Source organism: Oreochromis niloticus, linkage group LG17, assembly GCF_001858045.2.
Source record: "Oreochromis niloticus isolate F11D_XX linkage group LG17, O_niloticus_UMD_NMBU, whole genome shotgun sequence".
NCBI classification, from domain to species: domain Eukaryota; kingdom Metazoa; phylum Chordata; class Actinopteri; order Cichliformes; family Cichlidae; genus Oreochromis; species Oreochromis niloticus.
In genome coordinates, this window is record NC_031981.2 from 18,979,873 (window position 1) to 19,001,805 (window position 21,933).

Sequence of the window (21,933 nt, forward strand, 5' to 3'; positions counted from 1 at the left end):
GATTTGAGGTCATCGCTAAGATTTGCTAAGCTGAGATGAATGATGTATTTGGCTGAGCCAGTCCTTTATCTCACTGTGAATGTAAAACAGCTTTAACAGTTTCAAAGAGATGGTTCGGAAGAAGGAAGCTTGTGTGCAGATCAACAAAGGCCGCTTCATCCCGCCTCAAATCAACGAAATATCCAACATTTTGGACATTTGTACCTTTATTTTCTGACCTTTTTGTGCTTCCATCACTCATTTTTCTCACACATTGTCTCTCTGATATTCTCTTTATAACACTTCCTCACACACACTGCCTCTGGGTTTCCTATTTCACTGACGGTCGAGTGGTTTTTAGGACGCCTCGAGTCAGATGGTGACGCAGGTGGGTGTCTGGCTGTTCATTTCACACCTGTTAATCGCTGGTCACACACAAACACACACTCACACCGACGCACTTTCTCAAGGGCGCCAGAGTCGAAGCCCCCACATGTAATCTAGCAGCCAATCAAAAGACGCTCCTCTCCCCCTGAAGAACGTGGGTGGCATGTAATTTGGAGCTCCATCAGAAGCCAGTGTTCAGTTTATTTCACTGAACAGCAGGCATCAGTCAAACAAACTAGGATATCGGTTACTTTGCAGATTAACCGATTTATTGTTTTTTCTATAAAGAATCACAAAATCCTCACAAACAGGGCATCCTCAGAAGGTCAAAGGTCATCTTGATTTTTGATGGCCAATTTAGAAAGGCAGAAATTCACCAATCTGAATTTTTTCCCCATTCTCTCTTCTTTGTTCCAGGGAAAAGACGCCCCCGTGGACCCCTGGGAGGACAGTAACTTCCGCCTGTACAAAGTTGTCGACCGCTTTGGCTTCGTCCAGTAAGCGCTCTCACACATACAGCCTATAATCAGGCCTAATAACTACATTAGTAAGCTTCAAAGCTCACTCTACCACGCTGAAGGGAGAAAGAAAGCGAGCAGCAGCTGTCCAGACGGGTGTTGCTGAGAGATGAGTGTGTCTGTGGCTTGAGCCGGGCTGGTCGGAGGCTGTGAGGCTCTTAAACACCACTGTGCTAGAGTGTTTTATATATAGGCTGGCACATGCAGGCAGGAAACAGCTTGGTTGGCCACAATCACAGAGCATCAGTGTGAGGATAGAGTGGTACGATCCAACGAGAGATAGGAGGAGGGTGGTGCTGGAGTAAAGAAACCTCGGGGTTATACGATTGGTTAAGACCGGGACTAGAGTTTGCTGAGGTCAAGGTCACTGACTGGGCAGGAGAAAACGAAGCCCACGGAGGGTGTTTTGAATTGGGCAGACAGTTGGTGGTGGAGAAAACAGCGTGACCTCTGAGTAGTTTTAAGGTTAGAGAATCTGTGTGGGCAGAACCACCAGAACAAGACTAGATGTCAAGTTTAAGTCTCTCCCAAGGCTCTTTTTCCAAAAGTTGGGTTACTTCAGTAAAGTATAAATGCTGGTGTCATGTTCAGAGTCAATCTGAAGCACGAACTGTATGTGTAGATGTTATGTAGTCATGGTTTTAAAAAAAATAAGCTAAGTATCGCATTAAAGCAGGAAGCAAACAGCAGACTGTTTAAGTCTGTGATTTGTCAGCATATCCATCTACCTTGGCCTCATCAGACTTCTCATCTCACCTCATCGTTTGCTCTGTTCATAACTACTATGAACCCTGTCACAATGAAGTGTTACTATGGGCTGTAATGAACTGTTTACACAACCTATGGGTCGTGATTTAGTGGACGGCCATTTCTATAAACAATATAGCAAATGTGGCAGATTTTTTTTAAATGATTTCAAAGGTTGGATAAAATTTGATGAAAGAACCAAAATAGTTGGCTACTGGTCCAGACATCAACGCAGTTGCACTAGCTACAGAAGCATAGCATCAGGTTTAATCTTATGTAGCTTGTCTTTTTTTAATTTACAACAGCAGCTGGGTATTCTTGTTCTTAATTAAGTGTTAGTCTGACTATTGAAGCTATCTGTAACATTTTAAGCCACTAACTTTTCTGCATTGGTTAGATCTCTAAAAGACATGTTTAGAATGAAAGCCACCATGCAGGGCTATTAGTCTGTACCATGTAGAAATGATAAATAGTTGTCCTGGTTAATTCTGGGTTAACGCTGGTTTAAAAGTAAAGGTTTTAGTAGATATTGGTTCGTGCATTTTTTCCTTCCCACTGTCGCCAAGTGCTCACTCATAGGGAGTTGTGTGATTGTTGGGGATTTTTCTGTATTATTGTCGGGTCCTTACCTTACAATGTAAACCAGGCAGCGATGGACGAGGTGTCATCCTTTCCTCACAAAGCAAAGCAGATATACGCTGAACTGGAAGCTCCTGCATAACTCGAAACCAGAGTCTGAGCAGAAGTGACCAAGGGGTCGAGGCATGGTAACAGTGGTTTCAACAGGAGCTGAAACCAGTGATTATTAGTGACTAACTTCTGATAAACACACACAAGATTAAGGAATGTCCAATCTGTTACTTCCTGTTTGTGTGACCGCTGACATATGTGATGTTCCCTCCTTCTGATAACAGTCAGGGAGTGAGATGAACTCTTAAAAAGAGTATTTTCTGGAAGGAAAATACATCAACTATGATTCATAACTAAAAAGTTAAAGGTTAAGAGACTCAAGACCTCATTCCTCCAGCTGTTTTCCTTACTAATTTCTCCCACTTTCCTTTCCTTTCTTTAGTGAGAATGAACTTCCATCCTACGACTCGGTGGAGGAAAAGGTGAGAGGTGTTGCTTCTCTTTATCATCGTTGTTTTTAAACAAGTCCATCTGTGCAGCTTTGGGGCATTGTTATAATAAAAAAAAGCACCTTCTCAACTACGCAAATCAGAAAATTACATTTCACGTTCCTGCTTTCACTTCCCCTGCATTAGGAAAACCCTGAGAATGTTATAAGATAGACCGGTTTGGTTTGAGATTGAAGCACAGGACACAGGGAACCCTTTGTTGTAGTTCTTGTTTAGTGTTGCGTGACTGTCCAAGAGTTAAAAAAAAGAAAGATCCGGGTTGATTCTAATAGAAATGGGAAGCCTACACATGGGTCAGTAAGGTGCTGGGCCACCTTGGGAATGATCTCAAAGTCTGTTGAATTCGACCTGACAGATGAACATTATTCTCCCAAAAGATATTCCCACATTTGGTGTTGGGTGTAGAGAAAGCTGCTTGATCAACCAGAATCTCCCAGTTGGTGTTCAACTGGTTGACATGGGTCCCTGGGCCTTGTGTTTCACACCCCTGCTCAAAGATTACAAACAGTGTTGTGTAATTTATGAAATGCTACCTGCAGATACCCAAGAGACAAGAGTCCCAGATTAGCGCAGTGATTCATGTGACGAACCAACTAGACGTATTATTATTTGTATCTTAGTGTAGATGAGCAGTTACCTGTTGGTTCAAAGATGTTTGGATGTGACCCCGACAAACGGCCGGGCCTTCCTCTCCCGGTTAACAAGTGAGGCAGAATGCAAGCTGCATGATTCATGCATTCGTCTGCTGTGTCAGAGCAAACTGCTGTAAAAGCGCTCGAGCAGAACGATGCGTAACTGCATTCTGCACAGGCGTGTGGACGCAAGCCTGCAAGACCTACAGCTGCCCGGATCCACGCTCGGCAAATGAGTCCAACTGCGTCATTCATTTAACCACAGTTTAAAATCCCAAGATTGTGATCAGTGGTTTCATATAGCTCGATTTTTCTGCCTTTTAGACATTAGATTTTTTCCTAACATTTAAATGAGGAGTAAATTAATTTCCAGGAATATGCCGAATTTAGAAACGTACAGTCTGCGTTAGGAGGGGAATTTGGAGGGGAACTTTTTGGTTTGACTGCCAGTAGACTCTGGTTTACATCCCACTAGAGAAGATTTGGTTTGGGATAAAATAAGACAAAATGACGAGTTTGGAGTGATAAAAACTGTGTTGGTAATGCCATTGGGCACCTTTACTTTAACAATGCCAGCTGCTTTGGTAGAACTTCATTAATTAACAACCTGGAAATGTTAATAGGCTGAGATGAGAGGATCCAACCCATGGCAAGAAAAAATCAGAGCCCCTCACTACAGGGGCCACATGCTCAGCTTTTTACTTTAGCATGTCAACTGTCTGCAGGTTCAAGAGGAAGGAAACTCCATCCATCCATAATTTAACCAACAATTAAAACAAAGCTAGCTTCCAAAAATATTCCTCAGTCTCTGAAAAATTCCCACTCAGCACACCACTAAACCAGAACAATAATCTTCATCCTTCATCCTCAGTGTTGTTCAAGAAACCAAAGTTTACCAGCCTTAGGTTTTTTTATTCTTTAAAATCAGTTCCTCTGCTCACACCAGATGCAGTTAGCATGTACTCCCTGTCAGCTGTTTCAGTATATTGTATATACTGTATATTTGTTCCTTTAGTGTTTGCCTAAAAATACAAACTCTTTCTAGTCACGTCCAACATCCTCATGTTCTTTGTTACATCAACATAAGGATACTCTGAGGTGTTGGACGTACAGTCAAATAGAAAGCAGTTTTCTATGCGACTACGGGGAAAAATTTAGTTTTTAATTTCAAAATGCTATACTGGAGAAAAACCAATTTATCAAAATGAAATGAATAAAACACTTAAACAAACAAGTGACTCATTTGGGATAGTAAAAGACCAATTTCTAATCCCAAAGCTGTGAGAGCAAAACTTACTGAAATTCTGATTTTAAATGATAAATATGCTTTGTTTTGATGTAAAAACTGGTTCGTTCACGAATGCTTGTGTTCATGAAATGTGCAAAAGTCGAACAAGACAAATCAGCATCTGCAGAAGGCTTTAATTAGAGCATCTGAACAGCTCCAAACGCCTTTGAACATACAAAATAATGACCTGCATGTTGTTGTGTTCTCGCTGTGGTTCCCAGTGGACCCGAGTGCAGCTGCAGGGGGAACTTATTAATGTTTTCATTTTTGTTTCTGCAGCAAAAACACACAGAGGTGGAGAGGACCACCAAATGGCTGAAGATGCTGAAGAACTGGGATAAATACAAGAACAGTGAGAAGGTGATTCTCCTTTTGACAGCAATGATTTCATTATGAGCAGGAGCGCATGGCACACAGCTGTCCTGAACACAGATGCAAAGATCATAAAATTGGCCTTAATTGATGCAGTTCTAGCCTGACATGTGTAGAACATGAGCACAATGTGGCTTCTGAGATTGTTACTTTGCTATTAATAGCTGCTTTAATAGTAGTGCGTGTCCGCGGGGGCAGTCGATTCGCCAGCCGCTAGACGGTGTCACAAGAGATGATTGGCAGGGGCTCACCCTCTGCTACAGCTGAACAAACACTGAGCTGCAGTCGATGGGCTGAAGGCTTCTATTGAAGCATCTGAGGCTGGATTTAAAACCTGCAAAGTTAAATCAGTCACACGTCACATGATCAAAACGTTCTGGCAACTGTTCCATTTAAAAAAAATATGAATGAGTAAATAAATAAAATGAAATCCTGATTTAAATTTGTCTGTCGGTTAAACTTATCTTCAGCACATCAAACTAGGGACGTGTACGGCTCGTCTAGTAGACGGCCAGTCATCACTATAGTTCGTCTGACCATTTTACATTTTAATCGATGCCCAATTGTTCTTGAGAAGAATAAAACACTTAATGTGAGGGGCTAATGTGAGGGCAGAAGTATGTAATAGGGTCTGTTTGTTTGTCTGATATTTGTCTTTCAAGATATCTTGTTAAAATTTGTGTCATGGTAGCAAGAACAGCTCGGGCTGATTTCATTTTGGTGAAAATCGGGTCAACGTCAAGTTCAAAGTCAGACCAAATGTGAAAATCTAGAAATCTCAAGTTTTTACAGTCTATAGAAGCCAAAGATTTCAGCCAGTTCTGCTCCAAATATAATAAAATGCAGCATTTTAGTATGTAATTCTTCAGTATCGTAGGTCAAAGGTCAGATATCACCATGTTGTCATAAAAGCAGGCTGATTTCACCATATTGTTAATAAAGCCCTTCAAGGCGAGTGCTCTTATTGAAGAATGCCTTTGTTTAGACATTGTCCATTAGATTATCTGTTTCACTTATAGACTAGTCGGGAACATCGCTAGTTCAGACGGCTTCCAGTGCAGCTGTTTTTAGACCCTACCAAAGAAGTCTCCTTCTAAACTCTTACTTTGCGGTTTCATCTTCGACTTGTCCAAATGGCAAACATCAGCTTCGGTTTCAAACTGACCTGAACTTCACTGTTGGCTGTAACAGAGCAGTTTCAGGGGTTTACAGTTGAAGAGTCCAAACTTCTCGGGGTAGATGAGGAGCATTCACAGGTTTGTGCACTGGGAATTTGTCTTTGTGGAGCACTACAGACGTCTGAAGCCAACGAGAGTGGCTACGTCCATGTGTTAGACTGTTGAGGGACTGGACTTTCCCAGAAAGATCTTGAACCCCGTTCTAATAAAAGTCAGGCTTGTTCTTTTAATATTTCTTAGAGACAGTTCCTAGAATTTTTTGGCCAACATATGGTGAGAGGAATTCAGTAAAACCTGCTTCTGGAAATCTGCGTTCTTTTTAGATAATTTATGGTCGGTGTAAAAGGTTTTTGTCAGTTTTTTGATCAGAATGAAAAAAATGGCTTTATTTAACATAAACATTCACCATTGTAACTGTGTATTTGTAGAAAATAAAGGTAAACATAATATGTCCTCTTTAACACAGCAAAGTCCAGAGTTTTCCACATTAGAAACCAACAGGCTGCTTTACTAATCACTGCGCTCGGTCATTTCATCTTTAAATATAAAAACAGTCTGTGCAGCTTCAAAATGACCAGAAATGATAAAGTAACACACATCAAATCCACCCTTAAATATCTCAGCCGCATTCCAGCATTTATCTTCCAGAGCTAATGTAAGTCAACTTCTGCCCTCTGCTGCAGTGCAGCTGATACAGAGGAGCTGAGCGTCCCTGGAGGACAGCTAGAGGGGGGCAGGTATCAGCTATGGCTGTCTTCATTGGTGCCTCTAAGGTCCAGGTTGTTTTGTGGTGTTCCCTGCAGCACTTCATTTGTATGCTTGAATTCAGCAGGGATTAGTGAGGTGTGTTGGGCCTTTGAAATGCACTCACTGCTGGCACTAAGAGCGCTCTTAGGCTCCTTTTTTTACTCTCCTTCTGCTTCTTTTTTGGTTTTGCCTCCGTTTTATTTCAAAGAAATTTTCAAGTCGAGTTACAGCCAAGGACGCAGAGAGAACATTTAGCTCGATCCATCACATCACTCTACATCGCCTCCTCCGCCTCCCTCTTCCACCCTTTCTTTCTTCATCTCAGCTTCAGGGATATTTCTTTTGCCTTTGTCAGTCAGCAGCGTGCCGTCAGCTCGGCGAGGAAACGGGTCACGCTCAATATACCTCTTATTTTGTTTCCATACTTGCCAAATGCTGTGAGAACATTTAGCCCGCAGTTTGAAAGTATGAGAGCAGATGTAAGACAGTCATAAGCCCCCCTTGAGCCACCCCCACCAGCCACACAAGACCAATCCTCCCTACGGTTATCGTGTTTAGCATTATAGTAATTATACCGTGCAAATGAAAGCTTGTACAGTTCTGAAATCTTGGCTTCTAAGACTATAGCTGTGCCCCAGTCCAATACTTCACAGTAACTGCTTGGTCACCACAGCGAGTGGCGTTGTTCAGAAAAACTGTGGTGGAAGTAGAATCTCGAGGATGTTTGTGGTTGTGTTTGGGAATATGATGAGGAATTGTAAAACAGCTAATATGATGGCTTTGTTCAGCAGCTGGGAGACTTTTATTAATATCCAACAGCTGTCACTCAGGTGTGGGTCCAGACAAAGTGAGGCTCCATCAAGAAGCTGGTGTTAAATGTGAAGCCAATTAAACAGGAAGGCAAACAGCCTCTTGGTGGGATCCATGCTAATTAAATTTGATATATTTCAAACTGCCAACAGGATTTTTAGGTATAAAATTTCTTTGCACACACTGGTGCTGGCAGCCCATTTTGATTGTACTTTAAAATAGAGCCCGCCTCATATTACACCTTAAAAAGCAGCATTAAAATTTAAACTGTTCAGCAAATGTGCTGTAAAAAACATTCTCAGTTTCCATCATGGCCATCAAGTCTTGAAAAGCTCACTGCTATCCAGGCTGCTGTAGTGCGGTACGTAGCACAAGCAATGCATTCTCATCAAAGGGCATCGAATTCTCCATTTTTCAGTCTACATTTGCAGCCGGTGACACACATACTCAAGAACAGTTAAAAACCAGTTGCTCACAGAAGCCTTTGACTTTTGTTTGACCTTGGGTTTCTTGAAAGGCGCTATACAAATCTGATTTAGTATTATTATCATTATTATTATTCATTTATTTATTTATTGGGTATTAGACTAGAGGAATCCCAAAAAGGTTGATTCTGTTCATCTGGACATCCAGATGAACAGAATCAACTTTTTGGAATTTCCTTACCTGGTTGATTGAGCATGCATCAAGACATTCGCCCTTGCTTTCACTAGCTTTCTAGGTTTAGACACCAAAACCTACATAGTTAATGATGGTGGTTAGAGTGAAAGTATGCCTCTTCATGTTCACATTAACCCTCCACATTTAAAAGTTACACATGAGTGCACTGAAAAGTGTTCTTTTGTATGCTGAGACCATATAGTTAGAATTTTTCTACTGCTTATCTGGGCTTGGATCGTGGAGGCAGCGCAGACTTCCTTCATGTCGGCCACCTCTTGCTCATCTGGGATGGCAACACGTTTTTCCCAAACAGGCGAGAGATATAATCTTTTCAGCGAGTCCTGACTCTGCCCCAGGCCTCCTCCTGGTCTGACATGCCCGAACTGGCTCTCCGAGGAAATGCCGCATCCAGGATGCATCCTATTCAGATGCCTGAGCCACCTAAACAGAATCCTTTTAATGTGGAGGGGAGGCAGCTCTACTCCAAGTCCCTCACGGATAACCGAGCTGCTCACCCTCTAGCTAAGGAAGAGCCCAACCATTCTTTGAATCTCAGTCTTTCAGTCACTGCTCAGAGCTCGTGACCACAGGTGAGGGTGCAAACGTACTCTGACCAGTAAATCGACAGCTTTACTGTTATGCTCAGCTCTCCACCACAACAGATCCCACACCATCCCAATCCCACTGCCAATCTCATACAAACTCTGTCACTCTGTGATGAAACCTGTTTTACTGTTGTTATAACCAGCTGGGTTAAGGCGTCCATGTCAAACGACACATTTTTGACAGCTTGGAGACGAAACACCAGTTTTTGATACAGGCCGTCACTGCTGCAGTGACCTCTTTAGCTTCAGAGGGAAAAACACTGCTAGCACAGATCCATAAATTGAAGCCACAATAATGTGCAGCTCATTATTTGTAGTTGTAGCAAAAAGAGAAATAGTTTTGTTCTTAATTTATCTCAACATCAGCATTTTTTTTTTTAACTCTGCCGGAAGAACTTGTTCAGTGTAAGGAGGCTCAAGTCCAGCTTTACATTAACCAAAACTAAATCAGTCATAACTAAATGTAATGCAGGTAAAAGTGTGCAGATTCAGAGTCTGGGTACAATCTGAGAGATTTGACATTTTTAAGACTTTAAAGGGAGGATTTTAAGATATTTTAATACCAATTAAGGTCTTATTTTTAAGCAGCCCCAATGTTTTCCTTCCATATTTTAAATCCATGCACACAGCGAGCTCTGTCTGTGCAGAAGATAAACGCAAACCAAAGCGCGAACAGAACACGTTCAATGTAAATGTTGACACACATGTAGGCACACAGACACACTCGTGCTCGGAGGATGATTAGTGTAACAGATGCGCTCATTGACTCGCTCATCAGAGCCTAATTACAAGGCTGTTGCACTAGAAACAAGCGAGTCCCAAGTGTGGTGGGTAGGAGGCTGATGGAGTGGAGGCTTTGGACACTTCACACACACCCAACTAAATGTCATTAATTCTCAGATATGACACACACACACACACACCACTCAGCCCTTTGAATGTGAAAACACACCAGCTGCACACACACATCAGTGCATCACACTCATGTGACGCGAGGTTACAGATGGGGTCTGATTTATGGCTCCTGATTAACTCTCAGCTCGTCCTCGCACATGTAAATCAGTCCCTCTGCTTGCTTCTGTGTTTCTTGTAAAGCAACAAAAACGGGTTCAGATTCAGAAATAAAATGTACATAAACATTTTTGCTGCAGCCTTTTTTACTCTGCAGAATGCTTTGCATTAATTATTTGGGATCTGTGTAGACTAAAACAAATAAATGTTTTAGCCCTCACTAGAAGTTTAACTGTTGGTGTTTTATTTATTTACATGTGATCAAAAAGTTGCAATTTTTCCAATCAGCTTCCAGCACAGCTTTTATTATTATTGGAAGAGCCGCCCTCAGGAGAGGGACTGGTCCAGGGTTCCTTCCCTCAGCATCAGCATCTAAGTCAGCATCTGACCAATCACAAATATGGATTTGTCAAGTTAAGATAAAACTACAATATCAGAAAAATATGAAGAGGTTAAACACACAACCTGACTGCAACATGGCGGATAGTCACAAGTCATCAGTGTGGGCATGCGAGAGGAAACACGCTGTAAAGTTGCGTCTCTGGGGATTGGCTCGTTTTGGGAAGCACCGAACACTGAGGTGCTGCGATTAGTCTTTGGATGTTTTTACCACTGCCTCCTAACACTCTAACATCCTTTCCGTTTGCCTCCGCTGTCAGTCACCTGTGCACACGCAGACTTCCTCCCATATCTGCTGTAAAACCGTTCCGGATGGCTGGTTTTTAATAGGTGGAGACGGAGAATTCACTGCTGCGATTAGCTTTGCTCTTCCAGCAGTTTGCCTTTTAAGACTTAATCTCCCTCACCCGGAGTCTGACTGATTTTCCATCTCTTTGTCGACACTGGATTACTCTGGACTGTTCTGCATGCATAGCAGTCTCTTCTATCTAGACTTCTCACTGCCCGCAGTCTCCGAGTGCATCCAGCCAGATGGTCGTGGTTCACCTTCCAAAGCCCTTTGCTTTCTCTCAGGGAGGGTGCAGCGTACATTCAGGCACGCACTGTTTGTGTTTGTCTGACAGCTTTGACAAGATGAGGGAAGGTTTCTGTATTCTGTGTAATTTTTGGCAGCTGCCAGATGCCCCAGTTACATGTCAGTGGACTGCAGCTACGGCCATGCAACTTGGTGTTTCCTGTTCGTGTGTTTGTTTAAATCACTAGTTTATGCAGTGAAACTTCCTGTTTAAGTTATAATACGGAACATCTCCTTGTTTGGTGTATTTGCATTATTTAAAACGTTCCCAGTAACATTCAAAGTCAGAGAAATGTGGAATTTTACTCAGTTTGGTCGTGTATTTCATTTTGGTGGACTGTCAGTGGCTTAATGACCTCTATTACTCATCACAGCCACAGGCGAACACATGTACCGGGTCCAGGAGTCTCCTGTTTTGAACGAGGCTCTCGTCTTTTTTAATAGCCCCCAAAAAGAGTTTAGCCCTCATTCTCTTCTTCTGAAGCTTTTAATTAAGCTGACTTTTAAAACTTAATCCAGCCACACAGCAAAGTATTAATTGTGGATGGATCATTTCAGACGTTCTTCTTGGCTGACGTTTTGTGTGTGTGTTTATAGTCCAGCTATTCCTCTGTAGCCAGCTGTGAGATAGAGGACAATTAAAAATGAGCCAGCTTAGCTAAGAGCACGGACAGTTAAAAGGTTTTTTTTACTAAAGCTAAAAACAAGAAAAACATCAATAAAAAAGGATTAAAACAACATTGTCAACATAAAAGTACAAAGAAAATGTGTTGCCATAGTTACATTTAGCTATATAGTTACATAAACTAAAAATAACTTAAGATAAAAGTAAAGAAAAAAGCTAATTAGACCCTTCAAATCACCATAATTTAATGGAAGTGAATTTCCTCTATATTTACTTTATTGATGCTGATATGAAGAAACATTGAAACCAAACCAGCGAGCTACAGAGTCAGGGCGATAAAAAGATTTTAATTGGATGAAAAAACACAACACAAAAAGTCAAAAGTACAAGACGTTACATTATTACTTTTAACAGTGAAGAAACTACTCATCCCATAATGCATTGCAAAGACTTTTCACCCTCATTGAGCTAAATCCTTTTTGCTGTCAGTGTTGGATAATAGTTTATTTGACAGGTTTTTGTGGGGTGTGTGTCAGTATGCTACAGCACTTTGTTCCTGGCTGTGATTGTCACTCTCGATGTTTCTGAAGCTTTGTGCTTAAAGGTTTCCATGGTAACCACGTCTCCACCAATCAGGGACGCTGTTTCACTTTAGGATTGTGGATAGAGCAGTTCTTGTATTTTTTTGTTGTCGTTGTTATAACAAGTTTGACATCAAACAGATTTGTGGTTTCTACTGGTTCACATACCAGTTATAAATAATCGAGCTCACAGTAAGTCTACTGTGGGTTTTACAGTATTATGCCTCCTAATCAGAACATGAGCGCTATCATTATAGCCTAAACCTCACTGTTGAGATCTATGAGGGTGACTTCTGGACTAACTGAAGGCAGAGGAGATGAAAAGTGAGTTTCAATAATCCAGAAATTAAAGTGAATGTGAAACGCTCCCAGAACAAGACTTCGCACTTTATTAAACTGATATTTTTAACCAGAGATCTGCAGCTGAAGTGCCTCACAAGAGATTGAGGCCATGATCCCAAAAGCACTGTGACACCTGCTAAAGTCACAGATGAGGTTTTGTGAGATTATTGCCCTGTGCTGAATATGCAGAGGAAAAGAAAGAACCACCACATTCATCCTATCTTCACATTTAATGTTTTGTTGGGCTAAACCTTGCACGGCCCTTCTGATGGCCTAAATGTGGAGTGATTGTCTGAGGTTAAAGTTCCTCTTTGAAGGTTGCTAACAATGACCTCCTGCTGTTCGCTTCCTTCCAGCTGCTCAGGAGGATCTACAAGGGAATCCCCCTGCAGCTCCGAGGGGAGGTGTGGTGTCTGCTGCTCGATATACCCAAAATAAAGGAGGAGAAGAAGGACTTCTATGAGGTATCACTCCAGGAACTCTCAGCTAAACACTGTCTCTCAGGCTCAAGTTTATAAAATGTCTGCAGCGTTCATTAAAACGTGAGCCTCATAAAGATTCATAAGCGAGCCGACGAACACCTCGGCTTTATTTGATTTCACTGAGCTTCAGAGTTATTGTGGCCAAGCAGCAGCTTTGGAAGTTTAATTGTGTTTGTGCAAAGCTGCACGGCCTGCTCCGGCACACGGTAAAGATCTTCTTGTTTTTTTTCCCCACTCCTGCACAAAGTTTGGATCTCATTAGAAAGTTTAGCTAGCAAGATCAATATATCACTGCCTTCAGTGGCTGGGAAGTGCTCTAATTATGAGTTAGGCCACATGCACTAAATGATGTGGAAAATATAAAGTGAAAAAGAGAAGATTTCTCCCCTGTGAGCAGGGCAGCTCTGTCCACAATAATCCATCAGATCAGTGTTTCTTGTGGAAACATCGAACCGGAGTTGGAATTTAGTCCAGTTTGTTTTGTTTTTTTACTCAAGCTTTCTTGTCTGTAGTTAGCATTACATACTATCAGTAAGAAAAAAATGATATCAAGAAAAGTTGCAATAATCTATGCATAAAAAATCAGCAGAATAAAAATTTAAGATTAAGTTTAGAGGTTTTATTCAATTTACAAATTATTTAGATCATTTTACTCAAGATCGTGAAGCTAAAACATGCTTTAGAACAGGACAGGTCACCAATCTGTAGCAGGGCAAACACACAGAGACGGAACCATTCACACCTACACCGATTAACTAAACTCCACTAAAGCCTGCGGTTGCAATTATTCTAGAAGAAGAGCATTATCGAATAGAAGGCAGCAGCCTCGCTCTCATCCACTGCAGTCTGCTGCTTCACGTAACCTTGAAACAATATTGTCGTGTAAAAAAGTGAAAAACATTTAGTACATGGGATGTTTTATCTGTTCTAGCTAGCTCTTTTAACCAGCTGCTTAGAGCCTTCATCACACTGTAATCTTATCAGTAATTTCCATCCACTGTTTGCTCTTCCTGTAACACAGAGTGCAACTATGGAGTGATCCAGCCACGCTCTGAGACGCTTGTTTTCATTTAGGTCACACATCACCAGCTGCTAGCTTCTCCTCTGTTGCAGCCTGGTTCTACTTGACCCTGGTTTGTTTTTTCCACCTCAAGTGGAGAAACAAGTGTGTTTTTCCACCTTGAGCTGGCACAGTTTTCTTGCAAGACGTTTCTATAGCAATGATATCACAATATGACCCTACTGCGCATTTCGAAGCCTCAGCGTTAGTGTTTATTATTTTTTTAGAGCCAGAAGTGAGCGTTGGGTGCCAAGTTATCAGCTGAGGCTTCGAAAGCTCGATCAGCAAGGTGGACCCACAAACTCTGTGGACACAGACGCCTGCTAATTAGTGCTAAATGGCACTTCTGCCTGCATTCATTCTTTGTTTTGTGGCTGTTTTCAGAAACTGAAGGTCAGAGCCAGAGGAATATCCCCCGACATCCGGCAGATCGACCTGGATGTGAACCGAACCTACAGGGACCACATCATGTTCATGCATCGCTATGATGTCAAGTGGGTACTTTCACATTTTACTACATCCAAGCAACCATCTGCAAGTTCATTGCACACAGCTGCAGTAATGTTGGTTGTGTTGCTTATTTTTTTAAACAGTGTCTTTTTATTAAGAGTTTTTCTTTGATACGTATAAACAAAAAGAAAAGAAAAGAATTACAGATGATCTATACATTTGGGGTAATTAGCCTGTACATTTAGGCTGTGAAATAAAAGGAAGAAAAAGGGAAATAAAGAGAAGAAAAAAGAGAAATATAAACGTTATGTGTGACATTTCCCAAAGTAACATAATCCCTGCAAAATAATCCCATTCATTCCCACCCAGGTCACTGCCCCAACCTGTACACTGTATTTCCACAGCTGACACAAGAGTTTGCTGAAAAATTCTTATAGATTCTGAAATGCATCAAGGAAGGGACCCCACATGCTTTGAAATTTCCCAGTAGAGTTCTGGAGTGAGTGGTTGTGTTGCTTATTTAAAGCGTGTTTGCATTTTTGAGCTTAAAAGTGTCCTGTTCACCTGTTAAGGACTTATATGACAGCCTTTCAGTTTCCGAGTATTTCAGTTTACGTAACCTTGTGCATAAATGTGCCTGCATGGGGGAAGATACAACGTAGAGCCTTCACTTCACTGTCAGAAAGCCCAAGAACAATGACTGCTCTCGCTATTTGACACGTAATCTCAGTAAAAGTAACAAGAGCACAAACACAACGGGAGTCAGTAATCATCTGCAGATATGCATGCATTTTCACTCTCTGTGAGAAGAAGGCGGCTTCTCCAGTGTGGAAGTGAGAGATCTCACGTCCCCTTTCTGCTCTGCCTTCCGCTTTGTTGCGTGACTCTGATGAAAGACCTGCACCCGTTAACGCCGTTTTGCCTTTTCACACCGCTTTTCTGATATTTGGAAGTGCATTCAGGCTTTGCAGCTACACAACTCAGCATCAAGGCTGGTGTGCAGCTCCAGGCCACATGCATGCATCTTAACTTGAAACCAAAAATGCCACTGAAATGTGTTTATTAAAGTTTTTGTATGAACTGTGGTTTGTTTGTGTTTTCAGGCAGCAGGCGCTCTTCCATGTCCTCACAGCATACTCCATGTACAACACGGTGAGTCATTCACGCTCACTTTTAGCATCCTGAAGACTTTGAGCCATAACATTTTCACTGAAGACAATAAAGGTGCACACGAAGGCACCAAACTAATATTTTGTTATTGTAGCAATATTGGTAACACTTTTTATTACAGCTAGGTGATGCCTGGTATGTCAGTGGGGCCCATATGAAGTACTTGCTGATATAGCTGCATTTATATTGGCTGATGTAAAAAAGTAAACAAGAAACGAGAGAAACACCCTTCAGCCATGTTATGAGTGTTGCATAGTTTGTCCACCAGAGGGCACTCTGCAATTTCCTGTGTTTGGAACGCCACGAATAAAACAAGCAGCTAATCTGAGCACACTCGGGGCGAGTGTGAGCGACAATGAAACGATTATTTTTAAACATTTTCATATTGCCTCACTGACGTCTCAAATATAACTGCACATTACAAATGTTTCAGGAGAAAAAATATATATCAGCTGATATATATTCGATTTTTAAATGACCAAGTATCAGTGTCAGTCTTAAAAATCGGTCGAGCTCTAATAATAAAACTGTAATAGTCTATTAACAATGTGAAAATAACACTAATTAAGCAAATAGCTTTATATTACAAAAGGAGTAACAACAATAATTTCTTTTTAGTAAAAGTACTAAAAAGATAAAACCATTTAGTAACAGTAGGTAACCTACCAACAGTGGTAATGGTAAATGGTAATACTTTTGTAGTACCTGGAGTAAAAACTGTAGTCTAGTGAGATTATTGAGGTAAAAAACAATATTAAGTTGATAAAGTTTGATTGTGATGTCGACATCACCTTCAAAAGTCACATTAGATTTACCATAATGCAATGTTGAAATCATTTCCCCCTCATGTTTAAAATAAGTCTTTATTTAAAAAGATAATTATTGATTATTATTCAACTTCATCAACTCACTCTCATCCCTGAAGTAGGGAAGAAGTAGTACAGTAACTTTTCTCGTTTTACCTTCGTGCTGTGAATTCTTTCAGAGTTACAACCTCCCGAAACACACAGAGGTGAACTAAGCTAAAAATTTTTTCTCCGACACTTTTGATCCCTCATATTTCAGAGGTAGAGGACATATAGATGTCAGATGTGAAATATATAATTGGGCTATGTTTAAAGGAAAAATGAAAACCATTCCAAGTGTCCCAGTATCACAATATCACAGTGAACCCTGACACCCGCAGTTTTCCATTCGATTCAACATAATAAAAAAATATATGTGTAATGGTGATAACAGTGGTAGTTTGTGTGAAACAATAATGAAGCTGGGCTGAAAAATGCTGAACTACAGATTTATTGTTAGGTCACTGTGTTGTTACCAAAGTATTTCTATAATGGATGGAGATGACTTATCTGCACTTACAGGTATTACTTTATCAAGGTTCGTATATCCTTTAATAATTATCTCACTATAACCATGTTATTACCAGGCTGCAATCTTAAGTGCTATCGCAGTGTTTCACCTCAAATAAGGGAAATGTATGTAAATTAAGTTAAGCCAAGTTTACAAAAGTAAAGCAAAGAATGGCTCCATTGTTGTTTCCCCTCAGCTGATTGATGTGTGTTTGCAGGAGGTGGGCTACTGCCAGGGCATGAGTCAGATCACAGCTCTGCTGCTGATCTACATGAATGAAGAGGACGCCTTCTGGGCTCTCGTCAAACTGCTGTCTGGGCAGAAGCACGCCATGCACGGTAACATGCACACCTTTTTCTGAATGCTCAGGGTTCTCTTTCAATTCTTTTGTTCTCATGTTCATCGCCAAGTAAAGCTTCCTAACACAGAAGCTGGAATATACAGCCACCCCACTAATGGTTAAACTAAACAAGAACTGTAACTGTAACTGAACGTGCAAAAAAAAAAGAGGAAGTTTCTTGCACATGATGTGCAGACCGCTTGTACTGAATTCAGTGTGCACAGCTCCTGCAGCCTGAGTGTTGCATGCTGGCTCCTAAAAGTGGAGTTCAGATGTCAAACTACAAGAATCCTCGGCATAGACAAACTTTGATTGTCCGTTGCACTTTGTAATCACCACGTTTGAATTTACTGGCCTAAAATTGCCGTCACAGAGGGTTCAGATCATCTGCCAAGTTCTTTTTTTAAAAAAAAAACATGCCTGGCCTTTTCCTGTTTCCACAGAGCTGCTCAGAAGGTGACAAACCATCTGTTATGTCAGGTTAAGGCACGAATCTTCTGACCACAGCTGCCAGATTTGCATTTTTGACATTTAGAGAGCAGAGACTCTGGTCTCTGCACTGAAATGACCTTGAGAGACTCTGGACCTCCTCCAGTCTTATCAAGCGTTAAGCGATAAAATTATCAGCGAAAGGCATCATTGAGGAAGCACTCAGGACAAATTAGCAGCACGCATGCTGCTGCAGTGAGCTCATAAATCTAACTTTAAACATCTGGACACACAGATGTGTAAGTTTATATACAGAGTTTAAGGGATTATCATCATTACGGCTCTTTTCTCCACACCTTCAGGGTTTTTTGTCCCTGGTTTCCCGAAGCTGATGCGTTTCCAGGAGCACCACGAGCGCATCCTCAAGAAGATGATGCCCAAACTGAAACAGCACCTGGTGAGAAACACAAGACCTGTGTGACAATTAATAATGAAGCAAGTGCTGCATCATGTACCAGCCAGTCATAGTGCCACCTTTAATCCCTCAGAGGTGGCTGGTTAATCCTCACTCTGTCACCGTTTTCTGTTTGCTGCAGGAGAACCAAGAGGTGTTCACCAATCTCTACACCATGAAGTGGTTCTTCCAGTGCTTTCTGGACAGAGTGAGTGCAGTTACAAGCAAGATATGATCTCACTACCTTCAAAAGGATGAAGACATGTAGAACAGCAGCAACGTAACTTGGTTAACTTAAAACTGGGTATTTCCATCATAAGGTGGTTGGCACCTGTACGCGTGAAAGGTGTCATGACTCCCAGCCTCGGGGCTTCATAAGCTAGTGTACTCCTGGTGCCAAATGTGAATCCATCCATCCAAGGTGCTTTATGCTGCAGAGAGAACCCCAACAATCAGTAACTGAAGTTATTGAATAATTTTTTATTATTAACAACCAATGATGTGATTTCTCTAGTTGGTTTCAGCCAATGAGCTGCTCCAATTCAATGATTGAAACCAACCAACCTGACAAGTTTCTGGCAGATGATGACCTCACAGGTCGTAAACAGCTGTTAATCGCCAGGAATGTGAGAGGTTTTAGGAGCCTGTCAGTTGGGGATTTTTACTTTATTTGTATTTACACGTTCAAACAAAGTTACAAAGCTCTGAACAGTAATGAAAGCAACAAATATGAAAAGTTACAAATGAATATATTGGATATTAAAGAGGATAAAAGGATCAGCAGTCATGGCAAACCACAAGATATAATTATGTTTTTAAAAAGATTTAAGAGTTCCAAAAGCTGCAAACACTCAATCGCCTTTAGTGACTAAACAAGCTTTTGGAACGGCTAACAAGGCCACACCGGGAGATTTTCCCACTCCTTTTCAACAAGAAAGCTGTGACGACTAATATCACTTCTCTTTTTCCTTTTGACTGGTAATCACAACAAAAAGCAGCACTGTACACAGACCCATCGCTGACTCAGAGTCTGCTGCACGTGCAAAGCAGTGGCTGCTTTTGGAGGTCGTGGCATGCATTTAGGATTTTTAAAAGATTAAGATTAAGATTATGTTTTGTTTAAGTTTAAGTAATCAGCGCTCCTTTAAAATAATTCCCAGTAAAGTAAGAAGTGTTGGGCTCGGGGTTAAGTTTGGTCTTTTCACTGCAACTCCTGACAGTCACAAAAATATAGATAAACTGTCTTCTTCAGTTATTTATCTTCGAACTTTTCGTTCTGCTCATGGTCAGACTCCCTTCACGCTGACCCTCAGGATCTGGGACATCTATATCTTGGAGGGTGAAAGAGTGCTGCCTGCCATGTCCTACACGCTCCTCAAACTGCACAAGAGTAAGACCGTTTCCTCCACAAACTGAAACCAGCTGATTTCACCCCTCACAACACTTCTCATCTGTGTGAGTGTGTGTGTGTGTCTGCAGAGCACCTGATGAAGCTGTCCATGGAGGAGCTGGTGGAGTTTCTGCAGGTGACTTTGTCCAAAGATTTCTTCTACGAGGACGACTTTGTGATCGAGCAGCTGCAGGCGTCCATGACGGAGCTCAGGAGGGCGAAGCTGGAGCTGCCCGCACCAGGTACTTCTGCACCAAACAATCCATTTTCTATAAATTATCAGAAAGTCTGCTGTTCTCAAGTAAATCAATCTCCAGTTGGTTTTAAACTTGTGTTGGAGTGTGACAAAAGTTCCTCTATGCACAAACGACTCCAGAAATCTCGCCTCCAAATGCCTTTTTAGTGCAAATGTGACAAATCCAAGCCAAATGTGAGACTTTACACTTTTTTTCTTGAGGATATCACAGTACACTCAATCGATAATCTACTTCATCTGTTGGTCAGGAAAAAAAAGCAATTTACTTCTATAAATTTGGAAATAGAAACATCTCCCAACGTTTCTTAATTGTTCTATTTAATGGCAAAATGTAAGACTGTTGTTTGAGATGTTCACAATCAAGAGGACAAATTAAAGGGAATCAAAGAATCAGCGTACACCAAAGCTGGTGCGAACGTGGCTCTATCCATACCTGAAGATCCTCTGAGGGTCCACCTGAAGTCCACAAGATGAGTGAACTACCACTAAGAAAGGGAAAAAACAAGGCAATGGCAACAAAACAAACAAATACACAAAAATAGACACATTAGTCAGAGTTAGTCGCTGCCCTGACAAACAAACTAACCAGTGTCTGTGTAGGTTCTCATTCAGCTTGGGCCCTGCACTACTAAGCAAGCTCAACATATCCAGGGTTTCTTTCCCTTATGTAGATTTACTTACCCTAAAACCCCAACTTCAGTCGGAATAAGTGCTTACATCAAGCTGGTTATCATCTTGCTAAGTTAACCCCTACACATGCAATGTAAGCTCAAACTGCACTATGAAACATGTAATTCATTCAATTAGAGTTAAAAGTTTTTATTCTCAGTTTAGTTTTTATTCTACTCAAAAAGCTTTTGTGGTTTTAACTTGGTCATCCATCTGTGCGTTACCCTACCACACCTGCAGGGGTAAATACCTCAAAAACATTGGTACAGTCAGTTGCAATCAGCCAATCAGTCAGCTCTTTTATTGTGATCATGTGACCAACAGCCAGCTCCCCTACAGTAGATAGGTAGAGGGCGCTGTGACCAGCCAGGTCCGACCCAGCTCAACTTCGGTCCCGCCTGGCTGCAGTGCGAGCAGCAGCAAACATATGTGTTCACAACAAAGTCAAACACTGATCCAGATGTGCCAGCTGATGTGCTTTTCAAATCCTGCTCTGTCTCCTCATTAATCTGCCTTCTCTCCCCTCTTCTTTCAAACAATGTAAGCCAACAACAACAAAAGTGTGGCTGTGAGCGGCGGCCACATTCCCTCCTACAACAGCAACCGGTGGGCTATCCTGACTGGTCCTTCGTTCTCCATGTCTCTGTCCATCTGTCCCACAGTCAGTCCGTCCTGTCTGTCGCCTGTCTGTCCCGCAGCACTCGGGTTTATTTTTCTTTGTTTCCGTCACAAACTGATCTTCCAGCATAATATTTCAGACTTGCTTTGCTGCTTATTTGGAGTCCTTCAATGGTTAGCTCATCTCTTACCTTTAGTTTTTGATCCCCTTTACTCCTTTTTGTTTTGACTACAATGTGCCTGCAGATGTAAAATTGATGATATAAGGCGCCCTCTGGTGGGAAACTACACATACTGCTTGACACTGTGTGGAGAACTTTAGTTTTTAGAGACAAAATTCCACATCTTCTAAATTAACCTTGCATTTGTGCTAATATTACTTAAAGTCAGAGCCGTGAATTTAGATAAAAGTCCTTAATGTATCTACACCTGTCTTCACAGTCTTTTCCAGGTTCCTGTGTGGTTGCTTTCCTCCTGCGTTACACTATATAAGCCTCTATAACAGCAGCTGTAGCTGAAGGAGGAAGGGCTTTCCTTTCTTCCAGAGCCCACACAACTTTAATAGTAGTCTGTTCGCTTTCCTGCCTGCTGACAAGATAATGGGCCTTTTTTTGAACACTGGAGGCTTTTGTTAAACTTATGTTTAAACAGCTATCTGCTGCCAC

General features: G+C 41.4%; 1 protein-coding gene across 4 annotated transcripts in view; it reads left to right on the forward strand.

Moving 5' to 3' along the window:
* The window catches only part of usp6nl (USP6 N-terminal like), a 95,261-nt gene that overhangs the window by 68,647 nt on the left and 4,681 nt on the right, over nt 1-21,933 (forward strand). For all 4 annotated transcript variants that reach the window (XM_005475846.4, XM_005475845.4, XM_003448112.5 and 1 more), the window contains 11 exons: nt 784-863; nt 2,704-2,743; nt 4,970-5,050; nt 12,951-13,058; nt 14,521-14,630; nt 15,690-15,738; nt 17,330-17,450; nt 18,244-18,338; nt 18,478-18,543; nt 19,626-19,725; nt 19,815-19,967. In XM_005475846.4, the coding sequence (XP_005475903.1) occupies nt 784-863; nt 2,704-2,743; nt 4,970-5,050; nt 12,951-13,058; nt 14,521-14,630; nt 15,690-15,738; nt 17,330-17,450; nt 18,244-18,338; nt 18,478-18,543; nt 19,626-19,725; nt 19,815-19,967 (1,003 nt within the window). The remainder of the gene's footprint in view (nt 1-783; nt 864-2,703; nt 2,744-4,969; nt 5,051-12,950; nt 13,059-14,520; nt 14,631-15,689; nt 15,739-17,329; nt 17,451-18,243; nt 18,339-18,477; nt 18,544-19,625; nt 19,726-19,814; nt 19,968-21,933) is intronic.